General features: G+C 47.1%; 1 protein-coding gene across 4 annotated transcripts in view; it reads left to right on the forward strand.

Moving 5' to 3' along the window:
• Positions 1-1219: 1219 nt before the first annotated feature.
• BCL2L1 (BCL2 like 1) overlaps positions 1220-22345 on the forward strand; it is a 53134-nt gene continuing 32008 nt past the window's right edge. Inside the window, exons 1-2 of one of the 4 annotated variants that reach the window (XM_081291543.1) lie at positions 1220-1402; positions 2809-3484. In XM_081291543.1, the coding sequence (XP_081147669.1) occupies positions 2921-3484 (564 nt within the window). In that variant the 5' untranslated portion in view covers positions 1220-1402; positions 2809-2920. Of the gene's footprint in view, positions 1403-2115; positions 2524-2790; positions 3485-22345 lie in introns of those variants that run through there. The other 3 variants (XM_081291544.1, XM_081291541.1, XM_081291542.1) reach the window with 3 other exon arrangements.

The raw sequence follows: 22345 nt of genomic DNA on the forward strand, positions 1-22345 counted from the left end.
CGGTGGTGCATGCCTATAATTCTAGTCATCTTGAAGCTGAGACAGGAGGATCACAAGTTCAAGCCAGCCTGGATAACTTAGTGAGAACATATCTCTAAAAAATAAAAAGGTTTCAGGGTGTAGTTCAGTGGTAGGTTCAATCCCCAGTATTGTTGAGAGAGAGAGAGAGAGAGAGAGAGAGAGAGAGAGAGAGAGAGAGAGAACGAACTGAACAAAACAAACAACAATAACAACAAAGCTTCAATTTTTAGAATCAATTTCAGTTCATTTCCAAGGTAAATTTTCCAACTTCTTCCCTACTATACTTGCCCTCATTCTAGCCACACTGCTTCTGTTTCAGCTTTTGGGACAAGCCAACATCTTCCTAACTTACAATATTTGCACATGTGCTTCCCTCTGCCTAAATTGATGTTGCCTAGGCGCTTAACCATCCCTTGCATTTTCAATCTTGGGTTCAGGACTGGGGATGTAGCTCAGTGGTAGAATACTTGCCTAGCATCACAAGGAAACAAATACCTGGATTCAATCATCTTTGCAAAGAGGCCAGCCCTGGCCACCCTACATAAAAATTATTGAAAATGCCTCTCTCGGCAGGAAAAGTGGGGCTTACATCTTAGACCACCCACTCTAAAGAAGACCCTCTCTCTTTACCATTTTCATTACAATACCCTAATTTACTGTTTTCATAGCATTAGTCACTATTTGCGATTATTCTACCTCTAGACAAGTTTTAGTGAAAGCGAGACCATGCCTTGATCCTAAAGCTCTATCTTCAGCAACCCAAACAATAACCATTTGCTCAATGAATTGATGCAGCATAGATTATGGACCATATACTGTTCTGTGGGATTTACTTAATCTTTGCAATCAGTAAAAGAGGCTGGTTCTATTACCCATTTATAGTTGAGGAAATGAAGATACAGTGCAGCTGAGAAACTTGCCCAATTAGCAGAGCTTGGACTTCAGAGAAAAAAGTGTTTAAGCACAACGTGGCCTTTTTTTTTTTTCTTTTGTATACAAACTATGGATGGATGAATTTGAACGAATGAATGGAAATGTGAATATAAACCTTGATTCTTTGCGTCTCGGGATTCCTTAGGCCTTCCGCAAGGGGGTGCTCTATCCCAGGTCTTGACGCCAATCATTTAAGGCGCGCGCTCCCTTTGCGTCTCGGGCTCGCGCGCGCCGCCTCGGCACCGGAAGTGAGTGAGCTTGCAAGTTCCCCCCCGTCTCTTCAGGGGAAACTGAGGCCGGCTTGTTCGAGACAGACGGCGTGAGCAGTCCGCCAGGTAGGCCGGCCCGGGTCTGTGGCTCGGAACTCGACTGTGAAGAGCCCTCCCGTTTGGAAACCACCCGGCCGATGAAGGGGGATGTGGCCCCCCACGGCTCGCTGGGCTCGCAGGTGAGAGCGCCGCCTCCCCTGTGCGTGACAGGCGCTGCGCCCAATGGGAACTTTCGCCGTCCCGCTTCCGTGCCGACTGGACTCGCTGATTGGTTCTGATGGGGCGGGCCGCCGGGGGCGAGACCCCTCCTCCCAGAAAGGTCTAGGGGGCGCCCCTGAGGGAGGGCGGTTGCCTAGCAACAGGGCGGTGGCTCGGCGGGTACCCGGCCTAGGAAGCGCGAGAAGCCGCAAGGCGGTAGCCCACCCACCCTGGGCTCGGGAGAGGTGCTTCCCCCAGCCCCTGAGCCCTCCCTGGGGCTCCAGAAAGCCGCGTTGGGCCTGTCCCCAGGAAAACGTGGTCTCAGCTGTGAGGGGCCTAGAGCAGGCCTCGACCCCTCTTCCTGACCGGAGGAGAGGCCCAGCGCCTCCTCTTCACCCCGTCTTTGTGCAGGGCGCCGGCGGCCATTGTGTCCGGGCGGGGAATGGAGGACCTGGCAATCCCCCACCGCCACATCCAGGGCCTTTGGGGAATTCAAAGAAAACCAGCGACGTGTGTGGGGGGTCTCTGGCCTTCAGCCTCCCGGAAAGGCCCGGGGGTGGCCTTTCCAAAGTCAGATCGCAGATCCGAGGCAGATTTCCTCCCCCTGCATCGTTCATCGGAACCTTGAGACCCATTAAGACGTCCCTTCAGGGTTTCGGAAGCCTCACCCAGGGCTGGTACTTAAATAGGAGGGGGGGAGAAAAAAAAACTCCACTGAACCCATACCAGCCACCTCCGGGAGAGTTCTCCTGACTCCCAGTAGGAGGCGGAGAGCCAAGGGGCGTGCAAGAGCGAGGGGGCTGGGCTCCCGGGTGGCTGGAGGCCGCGGTTGCCGAGCGGAGAGGCTGTCCTCGATCCTGGCGATGCGAGGAGGAAGCCAGCCAGGGGGCAGGTTCCTGAGCTTCGCAATTCCTGTGTCGCCTTTTGGGCTCCCAGCCTACCAGGTCGCATGATCCCTCTGGCTGGAGCTGGTTTTTTTGCCAGCCGCCGTGAGGCCGGCTGAGTTACCGGCAACCCGGCCGCCACCTCCTCTCCCGACCTATGATACAAAAGATCTTCCGGGGGCTGCACCTGCCTGCTGTCGCCTGAGACGGATTTGAATGTAGGTGGTGCGGGAGGGGGGGGTGCAGACTGCCCATGGGGGTGACTTTCCGAGGAAGGTATTTCGGAGAAAAGGGGGTGGCCGGGGTGAAAGAGACCGATGGGATGATTCAGAGCCTGCTGGTCCTTTCAATTTGACTTCATTGAAGTCTCTTGGAACCTGGACCCAGACCTTCACAAGAGCCACAAAGAAACCAGTTCGGGTACCTGGAGGGGAAATGAGATGTTGTAGGATAAATGACATGCATATTAATTTTTTTTCCTGAAGCTCTTTCTCTCTCTTCAGAACCTTATCTTGGCTTTGGATCTTAGAAGAGAATCACTAAGCAGAGACCAGACTCAGTGAGTGAGCAGGTGTTTTGGACAATGGACTGGTTGAGCCCATCTCTATTATAAAAATGTCTCAGAGCAACCGGGAGCTGGTGGTTGACTTTCTCTCCTACAAGCTTTCCCAGAAAGGATACAGCTGGAGTCAGTTTAGCGATGTGGAAGAGAACAGGACTGAAGCCCCAGAAGGGACTGAATCAGAGGTGGAGACCCCCAGTGCCATCAATGGCAACCCATCCTGGCATCTGGCCGACAGCCCCGCGGTAAATGGAGCCACTGGTCACAGCAGCAGTTTGGATGCCCGGGAGGTGATCCCCATGGCAGCAGTGAAGCAAGCATTGAGGGAGGCAGGCGACGAGTTTGAACTGCGGTACCGGCGGGCATTCAGTGACCTGACGTCCCAGCTCCACATCACCCCGGGGACAGCGTATCAGAGCTTTGAACAGGTAGTGAACGAACTCTTCCGGGATGGGGTAAACTGGGGTCGCATTGTGGCCTTTTTCTCCTTCGGCGGGGCACTGTGCGTGGAAAGCGTAGACAAGGAGATGCAGGTATTGGTGAGTCGGATCGCAAGTTGGATGGCCACTTACCTGAATGACCACCTAGAGCCTTGGATCCAGGAGAACGGCGGCTGGGTAAGAACCACGCCCCTTGTGTGTCCCTTTTCTTTGGAGACCTCCAATAACCCTTCCCTCTATCTCTTTCTGCTTGTGTTGGTGATTGTGGGAGATGTTGATTGTTAGGAGAACTGCCTGGCTTCATTTCACCACAAGAGGTGAACTGTTTGGAAATCTGGATAACCCAGTTTCTGAAGGAACCGCATCTTTTCATTCTGGTCACCCATATGACCCCACTCTTTTATACTTGTGTTCCAGTTTCTTAGCAAAGACTAACATAGCCTATGTGTTCATTTGGCTCAAAAGCTTTGAGACTGAGGAGTTCATATGGTGTTTCCTTCCCCTTGATCCAATGGTTCACCATGCAGAGGGGTGGTGAACATAGTGCCTAGAGGATCTGATGGCCCACAAGCCCCTTCATCCTTTATCCTGCAACAGTGTCAGTCCTATCCTGGCTTCCCTTCCCCAAATCAGGTTCCCTTTATTTCAGAGTTTGCATGCACAGTCCTCTTCTCAGACCACTTGACCAGGCAGGAGTTCCCACTGGCTTGGATGGCTGAGGATCTTCTGATTTTAGGGCAGGGTAGACTGTGCCAGTTGTGTTTGTGCTGTGTCCCCGAGTTCATTTTACCTAAAGTGTGCAACTTTCTGCATGGTTGGCCTATTTGTAAAGCTCTTGCTGTGTCACACATAAGCCCCGGGACTTTGCACCTCACTGCTCGGGGTCGGTTGGGGAGCTCCAGCTGCTCTGCATTTACTTTAAGGCCAGAACCCAGAGGCCTCTTCATCAAGCACTATTTGCTGGCAAAGCAAGAACCTGGTCTGTGGGGCTCTGAAGAACATTGATGTGGTAACAGACTGGACCAGGGGTATAAGTCCTGGCCCTGTCACTTAACTGTCACTTAACTGTGTTAACTGTGTGACTTTGGACAGGCTGGTTCACCTTCTTTTTTTTTTTTTTGTAAGTTATAGGTGGACACAATGTCTTTATTTTACTTTATGTGGTGCTGAGGTTCGAACCCAGTGCCTCACGCATGCTAGGCAGGCGCTTTACCTTTGAGCCACAAACAAACCCAGCCCCTGGTTTACCTTCTTAAGCCTTAGTTTCTTCCACTAAAAATGTGACAAGCTGTTCTTACCTTGCAGAGTATTGTAAATCTTGGAGATAACATGAACACAGTAACTGATACCAGCAAGCTTCTTTTGGAATCCCCCTGCCCATCATCAAGTCAGCATGACACAGATGAGAGCTTCTTTTCTGGTGATCCCATGGGTGATTTTTACTCTTCTCTAGTGAACTCTGTCCTGTTTCCTTGCTTAAGCCCCCAGGCCCCCTAGACAGGGAGATATGAGAGGTATTCTGTTCCTTTAGAATATTCAGAAAACCGACAGGCTGTAGAAAATAAGTCATCTATTGAAGGAGCTGAGGTGGAAGGGGCCTTGCACCCTGGACTCGGGAATGTCAAGAATGCGATTGTCCTAGGCCCTGCCTAGGGCGTGGCAGCACTTCACTTTACTACTGAGCAGGAGAACTCCTGGGTTTGCCCTGGAATCCACACCCTCTCTCATTTCCCATTTCTTTTCAACTTTATCAACTCTTCCCCACTACCAGCTCTTGTAAAAGGCTAGGGGGTGAAGTCAATGGAGGTCAGATGACTGTGGGTGAGGTTGGGGGAGATAAAATGGTGAGAGGCGGTGGTCTCTTTAAAGCTAAGGGTGACCAGACTTGAAAGCCAATCTGTAAATGAACTCCCTGGGGGGGAATAAATGATTAAATAGTTTGTGTAGTGACTTCCCCTCTTGCCTCCTGCTTTGATTCTCTTTTGGGGCAAATATTTGTTCAGCTGATTACAGGAGGGACAGGATTACAGCATTTCAGACACACCCTCTGAGGCATCTCCAGGTAGGGACTTCAGCCCTTTGCCCACTTTGCCTGACTATTGTCTTTGGCCCCTGGTCCTAATACCAGGTGGGTTATCGGCTATCAACAAAAGGCAGTCTGGTAGAGGTGCCTGATCTTCCAGCCTGCCTCTGCAGAGGGCTACCCCAACCAGAGAATTGCCAGCTGCCCAGTGTCGCATGTGAAAGGAGGCTTAGATACAGCAGCTCTGGGCAAGTTCGTTAGGTTTCCACTGGATTGAAATTCCATCTTCCATCTCTGCTCAAGAATTATCAGAGCCTGTTGGACAACATACCACATGTCACTTCCTCTTGGTGAACAGAGGGGATGTGTGCAGAAGAGCCAGTTATGTCAGAACCATTTCTGGGCATGCCTTCCTCCCCTGAGGCCAGGGGGGGAAAGAATATTTGACTCAGGATCCTTTGAGCCTGGGTAGAAGAGACCTGCCCACTTCCCTCTCAGGTGTTGTCCTGCTCCGAGCCGCACAGACTGGCTGCTGCAGTGGCATCTCAGAACCTTCCTGGAGGCTGCAGCTGTGAGAGTCTTGAGTGTAGGAGTTACTGGGCTGTTCCACCCAGGGATCTGCTCTAAATTTAGCATCCCTACAGGAAAAGGGGAAGGAAATTGGCCTTTATTGAGTACCTCTTATGCATTGTGTTAAATCCTTTACTTACACAACCTATTTATTGAGCATCTACTATAAGGCAGGCAGTGTGCTAGGTGCTGGCCATAAGCCAGACACGATTATCTTCCGTCATGGAAATGACATGTTCTTTTATATATTCCACACAGGAAACTTCCAAGATAGGTGTGTTCATTCCGGTTTACACACAAATCTCCTAGTGGCTTAGTGGCTGACCTCAGGCAGTCTCTCAGCCAGTCAACTATCTGAGACTTTATATCAAAATTGGCCTAACTCTGAAGCCTAAACACTTTCCATCCATCTCAGGTCCAGAGAGTAATAAAGTAACCTGGACGGATGGGCATAGAGAGCCAGAGATGCTGTTGGGTCAAAACTTTCTTATGAAAGTGCTTATGCTGGGCTGTGGTCCTTGTATTGTTCAGGTAACTGTGGGAAAGACAGTGCCTTTGTCACCAGTAGCAGGTTCCTACAAAGGTGTGGGTAGCCTCAGATTCTGGCAACAGTAAAACTCAGACATGGCAGGTGTCAAGTGGATATCAGTGTTTTCCCCCATCAAAATGGGCTTCTTGTTGGTTTTTTCATCCTTAAAGCTTTTGTAGGCCCTGCCAATAGATGACAGTGGTGCATGTGCAGGGAGGTGGCTTAATTGCAGGGTGATGCTCCGAGGACTGGAATTTCAGCCTCTAGCCACCCCACCACCTGCCTGAGTCACTTGGAGAAATGCTGAACCTGTTGGTCTCTCTTGTCTGTCTCTCCCACCTGTAAAATGCAGTAATGATAGCCAGCTGCCATAGCTTGACTCTAGTAAAGGATCTAGAATAAAAGCCCTTCCCCTACCTTAATTGAAGGGTAGAAGCACTTTTTTTTTTTTTTTTTTTTTTTTTTTTTTGCGAGAGAGAGAATTTTTAATATTTATTTTTTAGTTCTCGGCGGACACAACATCTTTGTTGGTATGTGGTGCTGAGGATCGAACCCGGGCCGTGCGCTTGCTACCGCTTGAGCCACATCCCCAGCCCCAGAAGCACTTCTTTTAATGAATGGGCTTCCTCCCTCAGGGAACTGAACTTTGTCCCTGGAGTTATTCCTTAAGAAAAATAACCAGTTCCGGAAACATTCACTAAAATTTTGTATGGGCTTTCCATTGGGAAGGTGGGTGAGGATGGAGGTGGTCCAGGATACTTTTGGATAGCTGTCCTTGGAGAAACTCTTGAGTCTGATGGAAGCACCATGGCTAACAGCATTAAGCACGGGTGTGTGGGCAGAAAACATAACTTGGCCTTTCCCAGACTGCATGGCTGTGTGGTCTAGTTCTGTCTCTTCTTGCCTATTTGTTCTTCTTTGGCATGGATTTATGCTTCGTTGAAGCACCTCAGCTCCTTTTGCAAGTGTTGGCAATTCTGCGGTTTTCTTGGGGGAAATCCTATTAAGAAACCCCAAACATGGAAATTTTTAGTAAACCCATTCAGGTACCAAGATGAGGTACAAGTATCTTAGGGGCTCCCCCTTGGAACACCCACTTCTTCTGGGTGTACACTGTAGGTTGCTCTATGCCATCACAGGATTTTCCAGACTTCCTAGGAATAATTTCCCCAGTAGCCCAAAGGAGCCCTTCAGCTTCTGGTTGAAAATTACCCAGGTATTTTTTCTTGGGGCCCCAGTGGAACCTGGAGGGTTTTCTTGGCTTTCTTAGGGGGCATCAGCAGATTTGTTTGTGCTGCATGAAGCAGCAGTTGTTAGCTGACCCTTCCCTGGCAGATATCTGTCCTGAGGCCAGTGGGCTCAAGGTTCACCTCTGTGCCCAACCTTCCTGGTTTCTCCAGCATCCCCAGCCTTCTATCATGGGACTGCCTTTTTTAGCAATTGTGGTTTTGTCTGGGTTTAGTACTGCTTAAATAGATATGGGATAATTCCCAGTGTGCTGCTCTTCTACAGTAGCAGAATCTTCTACTGTCTTAATTTACCAAGGATTCTGTGCCCCACCTCAACCTCCACCCTAAGTTCATGGAGTCCTCCCCAATTCCCTCGATTTTCTTTGAGAGTCACACTGTCCTGGACCACCTTCTCAGCTATCCCTGAAGCTCATAGTCTATACCATTCCCACTTGGCCAACCTGAATCAGACAGTTCCACTGGATCTTTTTGTTTAGCCTGGGCAAGAGAAGACCCAGGAAAATATGTTGCTAGCTTCGCACACCTGTAATCCCAGCAAATTGGGTTGCTGAAGCAGGAGGATCACAAGTTCAAAGCAAGGCCCTACGCAACTTAGTAATAAGACCCTGTCTTAAAATTAAAAACAATCTGGGGATATGGATCAGTGGTTAAGATCTCCTGGGTTCAATCCCAGGTACACACAAAAAAAGGGACTCCTCCTTTTTTATTGGTATGATCCTCTGCAAAACTGGCATAAGTGGAAAGAGATTAATAATGGTAGAGTTTTTAAGTTAGCACAGAGAAGATATTTCTCACAACTCCTATCTCAGGGTTAGGAACTTCCTAAGGGTGGAGACAACATCTTGTCCATACTTGTTTCCTTAGTTCTGAGCACAGGTCTTGGGCATAGCAGGCACCTAATGAGATACTCAATTTCCAAAGAAACAGATTTGTTGGATCAGAGTAACAATTACGGGATGGGCCCTTTTCCTAATCCTTCATTTGTTGTTATTTGTTGTATACCAGGTTATCCTAAGTACTGGGGTATAGCAGTAAATAAAACTAAATTTCTATCCTCATGGAGCTCACAGTTTAGTGGGGAGAGAGACAAAAAATTTCTGTCAATGATAGATTGTGTATACCATAGTAGCCCCATAAAATTATATGGTGTGACACTGAATTCATCTTAGTTTGTGTAATAAGTATACCCTGGTGTTCACACAGCAACCAAAGCTCCCAACAACGCATTTCTCCCATCCTTGTTAAGTGATGCGTGGCTATACATATATGTATCAGGTGATGGTTAAGTGCTCTGAAGCAAATAAGGCAGGTTGTGGCATAGGGCGTGCTTGACAAGGAAGGGTGGTGCTGCAAGTTTAAGTGATCAGGGCTAGGGTTTGTGGCTCAGTGGTGGAATGCTTGAATAGCATTCCCAAGACCCTGGGTTTGATTCCCAGTAATGTCTAAAAAAAATGACCAAAGAAGGTATAGGGGAATGAGAAATGGCTTTCCACCACCCATCTAGGTTTGGCTGGGCTGTGAATTAAATTGATGTAAGAGAGATTAATAGGAAGGGAAAAACATGTTAATTAATTGCAATATGCATGGGAGTCTCACAAAATATGAGACTCAAAAGAAGGGCTAGATGATTGAAGCTTATATAGTGTGCCCATCTACTGAGAGGAAGGAATAGGGTCTTGGGATTTGAGGTGGGCAGGGTGGCAATGGTGGGGAGAGTGGCAAGCCAAATTATGAGAAGGTGAGGGGGAAAGGTCTACTGAGTAAAGGTTGTCTTGTGCGGACTCCAAGGCTCAGGTAATAAACTGTTGTCTGAAGTGGCCCTCTTCCTGATATAGATACTTTTATTAACATAGATTTTCTCGATAGATGTCAATGTCTTTGACAAAAGAACAATATTTCAGAGCTACTCCTGTGCCTGCAGTTTCTCAAAATAACCAACTCAAAGTATGCCAAAGCTGGGTGGGTGGCACATGCCTGTAATCCCAGCTACCCAGGAGGCTAGGACAGGAGAATCACAAGTTCAACACCAGCCTCAGCAACTTAATGAAGCCCTATAAGCAACTTAGCAAGATTCTATTTCAAATAAAACTTAAGAGCTGGGGATGAGGATGTAGCTCAGTGGTAAAGCCCCCCTAGTTTCAATTCAATCCCTAATATATGCATATGTATGAAGTATACTTTTCGCTTGGCATATTGTTGTTTCCCTACTGTTGTACTTGGGTAGTATGTGGGGTCCTAACAAAGGTATTATCTACAGGTGTTATTTAAACCTAGACTTGAAGGAAATGAAGGAGTGGATGGCATGGGTCCCTAGAGAAAGAGTATTTCAAGCAGAGGGAGTGGTTTCAGGAGGGAATGTGCTTGTCATTTTCAAGAATGGGCAAGGAGAACAATGTCACTGGAGAAAAAACACCCAGGGGCTGAATGGTAAGAGGTGAGTTGAGGGTGGGGGAGGAGAGGGAGGTAGCAGGGAGTCGGGACACCCAGGACATTACAAGCCACAATGAAGCTTTGGCTTTGGAAGGAGAGAAAGGCAAAAGGTTTGGAGCAGGGGAGATAATGCTCTGAATTCTGCAAGGGTGACAACAAGCAGCCTAGTGAAGAGGCCCATGCAACTGCCAAGAAAAAAAAAAACACCTAGTGGCTTTGACAGAGGAGGTAGAGATGATAAGGAGGCACATAAAACAAGACTAGGCTTGCTTGTGGTGTATTGATGGGTCCACCCAGCCATCTTTGAAATTGTGTTTTTCAACCATTTAAATATCCTAAAATCAGGGCTACATAAACTATTTTTCAGGAATACTTCTCTCAAATTTGGCATCCTGATGAATGTTCCTTCGTCATTCTAGTGGTATTTCTGTCTGATAATTGTGGTTTGTCTGAGGCCAGGTTCCAGATCACCCGTGTCTAGCTAGCTGTGTGACCTCGGGCAAACTCTTTTGACCTCCCTGAACTTTGGGGCCAGTAATAATACCTGCTTCACTGGGTGGTAATGAGGACCCAAAGAGATGTGCCAGAGATGCGTAGAGCCTGGTACCATGTTAGTGTCATAATTTTTATTATTTTTATCACAGAACTCTTATCAGAGACTGTTAACCAAAATTTTTTGTGGGGGAGGGGTGGTACTGGGAATTGAACCCAGAATCCAGGTGCACTTTCACTGAGCTACATCTCCAACCTTTTTTTTTTTTTTTTTTTTTTTTTTTTTGTGGTACTGGGGATTGAACCCAGGGCCTTGTGCATGCAAGGCAAGCACTCTACCAACTGAGCTATGTCCCAGCCCACCAACCTTTTTTTTTTTTTTTTAATTACTTTTTTAGTTGTCAATAGATCTTTATTATTTGTTTATTTTCATGTGGTGCTGAGGATTGAACCCAGTGCCTCACACATGCTAGGCAAGCGCTGTACTACTGAGCCACAGCCCCAGCCCTCCAACCTTTTTATTTAGAGCACAGGGCCTGGATAAGATGCTGAGAATGACCTCAAACTTATCTTCCTGCCTTAGTCTCAATTTGCTGGGATTACAGGAGTACAGCACCATGCTTCACACTGGATCTTGAACATCCATTCTCTTTTTTAGTCATTGTGACACACAGACACATCCTCAGAACACACCTGACATGGGAGGAGGTGCATAGTGTTTATGTGCCATGGTGGTCCAGGCACTCTCTGGTCTTGGAGTCCAAATCCAAGTTCTGCTCTCAACTTTTCACTTCAGCCTCTAGGCACTAGTTTCCCCTCTGCAAGATAGAGGTCTTGAAGCTGACAGCCTAGGAATCCTGTTTCTCACTGGCCTCTGGCCTTGTGGCAGATTCCACTTAACATTAAGGCACTTTTCACATGTGTTATGTTTTTGGTTGTTTCCTGCCAATAGATACAGCATGTTCATTAACCCCATTGTGAGCTCCGCCTCAGCCTCGCACATTACCGCTTACAAAGCACTTGCATATCCACCTTGCCTTTTTAAGCCCTATAACCACCCCAAGAAATGAGCAGGAAGGATGTTATACCCATTTCACAGGAGGTGAGAGGGATGAAGTGTGAGGGAGTCCAACTGGTATAAGGGATGAAGCGACTTCGCTACTCAGTTGCTCTGTGACCTGGACAAGTCTTTTAACTTATAAATGGCTATAACAGTAGCATAATAGCACCTCCTCCTGAAGAGTCGGTGGGTTAATTCATGTCCAAAGGCTCTCAGAAAATAATTGTTGCTAGCAGCAGCACCATCATCTTCCCAGGCCACTTCAGTCACTTGTCTGCCCTACCACTTCTAACATATTGATTTTTGCAAATAGTGTTTTCATAGAAAGAAACTGCCTTTGGGACGGACTTTCTGCTACTTGGTTTCATCCCTGATGAGACTCTCAGGCCAAACTTCCAGTGAGCTCCAAGCTACAGGGCTTTTTGGGCAGACTCCAGAGCTCCCCTCGGAACTAGAGGTTTTCTCTTGCTCTTCAGGAAATGCCATTGCAGTGACTTCCATGGACTGCTTCCTGTCCCAGCCCAGCAGCTGAATTCCTGCCTGCAGGAGTGTGGAAACTGGAATAATATCCCTGGAGGCTTCTCCAACTACTTTTTTTGGACACGGCCCTCCCTTTCCTCTTGTCATTTACTTTCTTTGCTCCCACCTCCTTCCCCCTCCACCTAGCTTCTCCCCTCTAGCCTATGATTCTCCCTTTAAGATCTAGAAAATGCCTTTCTGGTCAGTTTCGCTAGACTGTTCCCTTACCCCACCATAGGCAGTGGGGATCAGTTGGAACTCCTGAGTTCCCTCCATGGCTTCATCATTCAAAAGCAGTGTCAGTCATGGACTCCCCATAGAGGGCATTAAACGTGTCACTTGGAGTGCCCTGTATCATCCATTAACTGAGTTTCCCCAGGAGTTCCCACCCCACCTCTGCATAGGACAGAGATTGCTAGGAGTGATCTCTGAAGTTTGGTGGAGTAAGACGGAGCCTGCCACCCCTCCCCCAGCCACCTTTCTGGAGGAAGCTAGAAGGTTGAAACCTTGTTGGATAATCATCTGAGGAATGGAAGCTGGCCTGGGAGGGGATTGGAATGTATTCAACTATGCCTCAGATCCTTTGTTCCACTCTTGAAAGGGAAACATTCCCCTCCCTCCTCCCTGGCCACACACACACACGTGCCTTTGTTCCCCAAGTCAGAGTCAGGCAGGGCCAGGAACACGGTGTCCCTTCCAAGGAGCCTGACTCGCCTCCCTAGAGGCTAGCCACTGGTCAGTGGGACTGGGATTTTTGCCCAAGAGCCCCCAGCCTCATGTCCTTTGCACAGAAAAGGCTGAAAACTCGGCTACAAACAGCTGCCCAGGCACTTCTGGAATTATTCCCTGGGATGCCCAGATCCCAGGATTCAACAGTCCCTCCCTCTTATTCCGCTTGATGATGAATATTATTGTTAACATTGCTATTAATAGCACCTAACTTTTATTGAGTGCTTAACTTTTATGCCATGCATTGTTCAAAGTGCTTTACATGTATTAATTGATTCCATTCTCATAGCGACACTCTGAAGTAAGAACTATTATTATCCCCTTCTCAAACATAAGGAAACTGCTGGTGACAGTGGTACATGCCATAATCCCAGCCACTGGGGAGGCTGAGGCAGGAAGATCGCACATTCAAGGCCAGTTTAGAAGTCTCTGTCTCAAAATTTAAATGGAAAAAAAAAAGTGGTATCTCATGTGAGCCCCTGGGTTCAATCCCCAGCACTGCCAAAAAAACAAAAACAAAAACAAACAAACAAAAAACCCTGAAGTACAGAGAAGTTAAGAATCACAACGTAGTACAGTTATTAGTGGCAAAGCCCAGGAGGGTAGACCTTGCATGTTCTATCAAGTATTGTAAACATCGAGTCACATCCCCAGCCTTTTTTTTTTTTTTTTTTTTTGAGACTGGAGTCTGTCCCTGAACTTTTGATCCTCCTGCCTCAGCCTCCCAAGTAGCTGGAATTACAGGCAAGCCCCATCAGCCTGGCTCCAAGCTTTCACTTTTAAACCCTGCACTGTGTTCCCTCTGTCAGTTCACCAGTGTCTAGATGATTGTTGGCACATATCCAGTGTTCAGGACAGGCCTTTATTGACGTCATCTCTGTGCTATCCCAACAACCTTATTGTTACAAGACACTGAGATTTGGGAGGACTTGCAGTTAGTAGCAGGCAGAATCAGAATTTGAAACCAGATCTGCCTTACTCTAAAGCCTGTGCTTTTTATCTCTAATCCTTAAAAATCTTATAGGGTAGGTGGTTATCTTCATTCCGTTGAGAAAACTAAGGCTCAGAAAAAGACCATATGCCCAAGCTTCAAGGCTAGTTCCAAGAAGAACTGGGATTCAAACTTGGGATGTGTGGCTTCACAACTCTCTACCTAGTAGTCTTAGCATAGTGACAGTTCCTTTTATGTGAATTGTAATGCTTTATAATTTACCAAATGCCGTATATCTGTCATTTTCCAGCAAGGTAGGTGAGGTGGAATGTTCACCCTCATTTCCAAGGAGGAAATCAAGGCAAGGGAGCTCTTCCACAATAAATGGCAGCCTCAGAATCTGTGTTCTCTTTTTACCTGGTTGAACCAGTGTTGCTTGCCTCCCTTAAGGGTTTTTGTTTTTTGTTTTTTTTTGTACCAGGGATTGAACTTGGGGGTATTGAATCACTGAGCCACACCCCCAGCCCTATTTTATATTTAGAGATGGGGTATCCCAGAGTTGCTTAGCACCTCGCTTTTGCTGAGGCTGGCTTTGAGCTCATGATCCTCCTGCTTCAGCCTCCGGAGCTGCTGGGATTACAGGTGTGTGCCACCACATCCTGGGAGTTTGTTTTTGTTTTTTTTTTTTTTTTTTAAAGAGAGAGAGGAGAGAGAGAGAGAGAATTTTTAATATTTATTTTTTAGTTCTCGGCGGACACAACATCTTTGTTGGTATGTGGTGCTGAGGATCAAACCCGGGCCGCACGCATGCCAGTTGAACGCGCTACCGCTTGAGCCACATCCCCAACCCCGGGAGTTTGTTTGTTTGTTTGTTTGTTTGTTTGTTTGTTTTTGATTACATCAGCAAATACTGACAAATGCCTTAAATGTGTTAAATGATGAGATATCTTGGCTGTGGTGGTGAGTGGGACTGAATGCCATATCCCAGTGGTCTGTGTCAGTGCTCCACACCTTGGGCCTGGCTAATGTCCCTTTGCCATCCAAATAAGTCTCTGTATTACCCATCTGCCCTCTTCATGTCCCAGGCATGCCAGGCAGGGTTTGTTGTAATTATTGTGTGTGGTCAGCTTTCCATTGCTGTGACAAAATACCTGAGGAAAACAATTTCAAAGGAGGAAAAATTCATGTTAGCTCATGGTTTCAGAGGTTTCAGTCCATTTGGCTCCATTGTTTCTGGGCCTGTGGTGAGGCAGAGCATTGCGGCCAGGAGCATATGGTGGAAAAAAGCTACTCATCTCCTTGCTGCCTAGAAGCATAGAGAGAGCATATGAGAGAGGAAGGGGCCTGGGACAAAAAGTACCCTTCAAGAACACCTCCCACTGACCTACTTCCTCCAAGGAAGCTCCACCTCTTGAAGTTTGCACCACCTCCAAGTAGCCCAGTAAGTATGAATCAGTCTAGGGATCATTCCTGTGATGAAGTTAGAGCCCTCATGATCAAGTGTCTCAAAGTCTCCGCCTCTGAACACTGCTACATTGGGGACCAGGCTTTTAACCTGTGAGTTTTGGGTGGACATTGACATTTCAGATACAAACCATTAACCGTATGTATTCTTCACTATCAATACACACCTAGACAAAACCCTGGACTCTTAGTTGAAATAGCTTGACTTCTTCCTGGTGACAGAAAACTAGGCAACTCAGTTTCCAATTCTCATCCATAAGCCTAAGATGAGAGTGCCAACCTACCAGGGAAACAAGACATAAATGAAAACATGAAATGCAGGGGGGGTTTTAGTAATAATAATAGGTATTATACTTGCTTTGTGCCAGGGGCTGTGTTTATGCCCTTGATATAATCTTATTTGGTCCCCACAATTGCTCTGGTATAAAGAAGAATCCAGAGCTCAAAGAGGTAGAGCTGAGTATACACAAAGATGTGTCTGGTGTCAAAACATATCTTTTTTTTTTTTAATAAAATTTTTTTAGTTGTAGATGGATACAATACTTTTATTTATTTTTGTGTAGTGCTGAGGATGGAACCCAGTGCCTCACACATGCTAGGCAAGTTCTCTTTTTTTTTTTAAAGAGAATTTTTTAATATTTTTTAGTTTTTCGGCGGACACAACATCTTTGTATGTGGTGCTGAGGACCGAACCCAGGCCGCACGCATGCCAAGCGAGCACGCTACCGCTTGAGCCACATCCCCAGCCCACTAGGCAGGTTCTCTACTACTGAGGTACAACCCCAGCCCATCAAAATTATCTTTAAACCACTCTGTCCTTGCTTTTTGTGCAGGCCGGGACTAGATTATTTTTTACCCTGAGTACCTGACAGGGGGCCCAGAGTTGGACAAGGGCTGGGCCAAGGTCTACTCAGTAAACATGAGGGGTTGTTGCTATTAGATGCAGGCGAGGCTACAAAAATAAATCTCAGCCCCTGAGGAATCAAATTCATCTGAAGCAGTCGGAATAAACCTAAAAACTCTTGGTGAATGGCTTGTGCCATGTCTGTGGTATGGGCTCTAAAAGAAGAAGAGGTCAGACCCACTGGCTTATCCCACAGTGCCCTGGGTCCCTGCCGAATGGGCCCACTTCCCCCATCCACTTACCCTCTGTAGCCCGGGACCTAAACCCTCAGCCTACATCATGGCCCTGAACCTTTTCCCTGCACTGCCACTCCAGATGCTCTTCTGCACCAACAGTGGAAAGGGTAAGGAAGGGGGGGGGGGTGTTGACTAATTCCAGCTTTCTCCACAATGTAGCTTTGTACAATTCACACTGACACTTCAGTTTCCTCATCTGTAAAATGAAGATAATGGCAATTAATCTGTTTTTCCTCTGCCCAGATCTCTCTTCCCCTAGATCCGATTAGGGCTGTCTCATCATTCTGGTCTCAAATATCACTTCCCCAGAGGCCACTCATGTTTACATGTTTACTGTCTGTCTTTTCCAGGAAAACGTGAGCCCCCAGAGTAGAGGGGCTTTGTCTTGTTTTTCCCTTCATTCCCGGCATCTAGCAGAGTTAGCAGAGTGCTTGTCACAAATATTTGTTGAGTGAATGACTATGTAGATAACATCATATAGGCCGCCACCTGGCATGCAGTGGGCTCAGTCAGTGTTGGGCACCATCACCTGTTAGAAGGATGTGGAGTATGAAGGCTGTAAGGAGAAAGGAAGGAGGCGAGGGCAGGCTTGTTGGGTGAAACCACCCAGACAGATCTGGAGGGTGGGTGTGTAGGAAGCACTCGGAAGATGGTGAGGAAGCAGACTGGCTGGAGCTGAAGAGGATCTGGGCCGGCGGTAAAGCCAGTCAGGCAAAAGGGATGGCAGAGGAAGGGGAAAGGGGTGGCTAGTGGTAGAAGTAGGTCCAATGGGGAGAGGCCCAGAGCACCCACTGATGCAGTCAGGTCGGCAGTAACCCCTGGGAAGAAGAATCCCTTGTCAGCTGAGTTCCCCAGACTGAGCTGCAGGGAGATGAAAGCCAGAGGCACCTGTGACCTGCAGAGCAGGAAGACTGCCCTGGTTGTTATCCTGGGGCTCAGAACCAGGTGCAGATTCAAAGGATTGATTGAAGCCTTTTGGTAACTCTGGCCTCAGCAGGATAAACATCACCTGTCTCCTGCCACCTGCTGTGATGATGCCAGGAAGGTGCCCTGGGCAGGCTCAAAGGGTCCTGACTTTCTAAGTATCCTGGTGGACTGAGAAAATACCCTCCAAGAGGGGCTACTTCTTTCCTGCCCTACCACGCCTCCTCTGAAGGGCTCAGTTGACAATAACGTATCTCCTGCCCAAGAGTCCCCACATGGTTTCTGCCCAAGTAAGGCAGAGGTGTAGCCGTTGACAGCTGGACTCAGCTGGGGGGGAGGGGTCAGTTTGGGAGCAGGTGCAGATTTCGGGGAGGGAGGAGCCTGAAGGGAAGTAGAGATCTTGGTAGGCTGCAAAATTTCCCTCCCCATCCCCCAGCCACAGCTGGCTTCTCCAGGAACCTGATGACCTAGTTACAATGCTTAGAAAAAGTTAGCTTAGCTTGCAGTTCAGGGCTATGCCAGTGTCTCCCCTCTGAAGCTTCTTGGGTCCAGAAGGTGCCCTGGCATTTCCCAAAGGGGGTTCCATGTGAAGGACGTGTACCCTATCACATGTACAGGCTTCTTGCCTCCTTCTTTGGATCGCCTCCCCGCCAATCCCAGGGAGAGAGGACTTCCCTAGTCCCTACTGTCTTCTGTTTCTCTCTGGGGGACGAGTGGGTGGCAAAGGAAGGCCACCAACTTCTTCCCTTTGGGTCAGCAGAGAGGGAGAAACTTTCTTCTAGTATTTTTTTTTAAGTGCCTGCCTTGCCACTCCCTCCTGGGGAGAAATTTTATCACTGTTAGAGGCGGGTACAGGGGCTGGGGTTGTGGCTCAGCAGTAGAGCGCTTGCCTCGCATGTGCGAGGCCCTGGGCAATCCTCAGCACAACATAAAAACAAATAAATAAAAAGTTGTGTCCAACTACAACAAAAAAATAAATATTAAAAAAAAAAGTCAGGTACAAAATTTGACAAATTCCTTGGCAAACTTCTTAATCTCTCCTAGCCTTAGTTTCCTCATCTATTTTTTTTTTTAATATTTATTTTTTAGTTCTCGGCGGACACAACATCTTTGTTGGTATGTGGTGCTGAGGATCGAACCAGGGCTGCACGCATGCCAGGCGAGCGCGCTACCGCTTGAGCCACATCCCCAGGCCCTAGTTTCCTCATCTATAAAAAGCAAATAACATAGTGCTTTTCTTGAAACACCAGTGAACATGAAAATCCCTTATAAGATGCATGGAGCACTGAGCATGGGCCCTAGTAATGCCTTAACCCTTTCTGTTGTTACTATTATTACCAGATTGCAATCATAGGTGATCAGATTGCTGTGTTACTGGAGTCACTCTCCAAGAACAAATTTTCAGACTGACAGAATATGTGGACATCCTTTGGACCAGAGTATAGGGATCTGAAGACTCCTAAAGCTGGTGGTCTTAGCACACAGCCTTGTTCCCCAGCTCCTCCCCTAGGGCCTCAAGTCATAACTTGTACACAGTTTGACCAGTGTTGTTGACTTCAGTGTTTGTTGCCCAGTTGGAAGACTTAGTGAGTTAAATATTTTACATTTATAGAAACATGCCTAGCCCATGGTAGGTAGCACATGGTAAGTGTTGGACACATTCAAGTAATTTAACAGGGCATATGAGAACTCGGGTTTTCTAAGATGGCCCCACTCCTTGTTTGCTGGAGTCTGTGAGTCTCTTGCCAAGCTCTGCCTGTTGCCTCGTGTTGAGGAAAGATAACACCCGCCTTGCTCCATCGTGGGCTACCAGGGAGGCCTAGGGAGGCGATAGATGAAAAAGCACTTTGAGAACCAGCAACTTTGGTCTTGCTGCTGTTCCTTCTTGATTAAGATCACAGCTGTGACTGTGTAATTCATTCATTCATATTTATTGAACTAACAAGCATTTTTAAAATAGAAGCAACATCTTGGGCTGGGCTTGTGGCTCAGTGGTAGCTCCAAGAGCCCTTTCCTAGCGTTTGTGAGGTACTGGGTTCAATCCTCACCACAAAGCACCACATAAAATAAATAAAGGCATTGTGTTCATCTATAACTAAAAAAAATTCTTTTTTTTTTTTTTTTTAAAGAGAGAGTGAGAGAGGAGAGAGAGAGAGAGAGAGAGAATTTTTTTTTTAATATTTATTTTTAGTTCTCGGCGGACACAACATCTTTGTTGGTATGTGGTGCTGAGGATCGAACCCCGGCCACACGCTTGCGAGGCGAGCGCGCTACCGCTTGAGCCACATCCCCAGCCCCTAAAAAAAATTCTTAAAAAAAAAAAGCAATATCTTGTCCTGCTTCCTGAATGTGGACAATTTACTTCTTTCATTTGGCCTGGACATCTATAAAAGTGGGAATATTTTATGGATGGGTTGCTTCACAGGTTGTGAAAACAAAGCAAGGGGCTAAGTTTATGGAGGATAGAAAGTGTCTTATTTACCATGATCACCTACTGTTGGGCCTAGCACATGGTGACTGAGTGTTTAATGACCAAGTTAACAAACATTCCTAATGATGAATGGAGTATGTAAAGTGTCCTGTCAGTACCTAGTGCAGAGTGCTCACCAGATTCTTTCCTTTCTTCTCACTGTGAGACTCATTATTCACTGATTCAGCCATTGGTTGCCTTCTGCTTTGGATTAGTAAACAAAGTAGGACTCCAAATGTGACTCAAATAGGAAGTAGAAATGAGTATCACTCCTAATCCCAGGACATCCATGCCCGCCTAGGCTGGACTCCAGAGTGGACGCTCTGACCTACGAGGCTCTCCTTGACTTCCATTTTAACACTCTGGCCGGCCTCAGTGTTGCTTAAACATAAAACCCAGAGCACAGCAGGCCTCACCCTCTGATTTAGAACAAGAACAACCACACCTTGTTCTACCCATTCTCCATCGGCTAATCTATGAGAAGAATTTTCCTTTGCTCACAGCACCCACATTCAGATGGAACCCTAGGGACTACCATGTCAGGGAAATTCCCAGGGAGTCACTCAGAAATGGCTCTTTCCTTTGGGGCAGAGTGCAGGGATGGAGCCCAAATCTAAGGCCCTTGGTCTCCTGGGACTGAGTCAAGCAGCAGGTGCAGGTATGAGGGTCCGGGCTAGTGGCTGAGTGGTGAAACTGAGAGGTTTGTAGGGCCAGAGGAGAGGTCAATACAGAGGAAACTGCCTGCTTGTCCATGCAGGTGGCTGAGCACCTGGGTTGAGAGGGATTCTGGGTCTGATTAGTGGTGGAAAGTAGCATTGCATATTAGCACCCCAAGCCTTAGAGAAATCTTTGGAACCCCAGAGCAGAGTCTGCAGTTGGCACCCAAGCTAGCCCTTTGAACCCTTCTCAGAGCCCTTCAGTGTGACAGGCCCCTCATGGGCTTCACAATACCTACTGCTGGAAAATATCCATGGACAGTGGCATAATAACCTGGTTTCATTTTGGGGGCCCCTGCTGTGTACTGGATGCTGTGTTGGAACTCTATGAGAAGGGGATGGTTTTATCGTAGGAAGCATGGGCTCTGGAATCTTATGGTGTTGGGTTTGACTGGACATCTTCACAAACTCACTGTTGGCTTCAGGGAATGTATCTTCCCATCTCTGAGCCTCAGTTAGGGATGATACTATTACCTGCCTCGGGGTGTCTTGTTTTGTATGTGGTGCTGGGGATTGAACCCAGGGCCATGAAAGCACTCTACCAACTGAGCTATATCCCCAGCCCTAATAGACAACTTTTATTGAGCATTTCTACTTCAATTTTATAGGTGTTAATTCATTAAATTCTCAAAATAGTATCATTGAAGTCAGTGCTTGTATTCCCATTTCACAGAGAAGTGAGACAGAGAAATTAACGAAGTTAATCAAAGATTTGAACCCAGATTGTCTGACTCCAATGCCTTTGTCCTATCTATGCATAGGAGGGGGCCTAATACCTCTTGCTGCTATAAGTGTTGTATTTAGTATTGTAGTTGTCTGTGGTTTGGGTCTCTCTGCTGAATTCTGAGCTCAGTGAGAACCAGAGACCCATCTTATTCACCTTGCATCCCCAGAGACCAACATAGTACTCATAGTACTCATTAATAATTGCTTAATGGCTGGGAATATTCCCTCTCTTCATTAATCAATCAGTAGCTCTCTATCGACCATTTCCTGTAGGCTAGCTTTGAGCTAAGTCCTGGGAGGAATGCAAAATACAACCGTGGCTCTGTAACCGGAAGATTGGGTGTGTGTGTGGGGGCGCATTCCAGAGCTCTGTGTCATTGGCAGAAACCTCCACACTGGAGGCAGAAACAATACAGGTGGCTTGGGGATGTTTTCCAAGCTGGGATTCTCACCCCTCCCAGAGTGGGCCACTCCCTCTCACTGCAGAACAGGTACCACCACACAAGGTTCCTACTCCTGCCTAGGGTAGGAATCACTCCAGTCTCATCCACTACATCCTCATCTTTCTTGCTCAGACCCAGTTCATAGGAGCTGGGAATGATCTTAGAAAACCACTCCTATCCATTACTGGGCCAAAGTGGTCTTTTAAAGACCAACTTCAGATCTTATAACATTCTTGCTTACAACCTCACCTGTGGCCTCCTCCTGCACTTGGAATAAAAGCCAGAGTCCTTATCTAGGTCTACATGATCTGTTAGTCGCTTCTTTCCATCATGCTCTCCTTCACTCTGCCCAAGCTGCATAGGCTCCTTGTCTTTCCTGGATCCTGGCATTCTCGTCCCTGTGTGAGGGATGTCTCTTTGAGATGTTCTTTCCATGTGGAATGTTCTGCTTCTGGTGTTTCCCTTCTTAGCCCACAGGGTACACCCTCTGTGAGGCTCTCCTTGACTTCCATTTTAACACTCTGGTCTTTTACTTTTTATTTTTGTTATAGCAACAACTTCTATCTGAAATTTTAGTTTTGTTTTCTTGTTTTTCTTCTGTGTCTTCTATTGGAATATAAGC

The sequence above is a fragment of the Spermophilus citellus genome (genome assembly GCF_964194105.1).
Source record: "Spermophilus citellus genome assembly, chromosome: 4".
Lineage (NCBI taxonomy): Eukaryota > Metazoa > Chordata > Mammalia > Rodentia > Sciuridae > Spermophilus > Spermophilus citellus.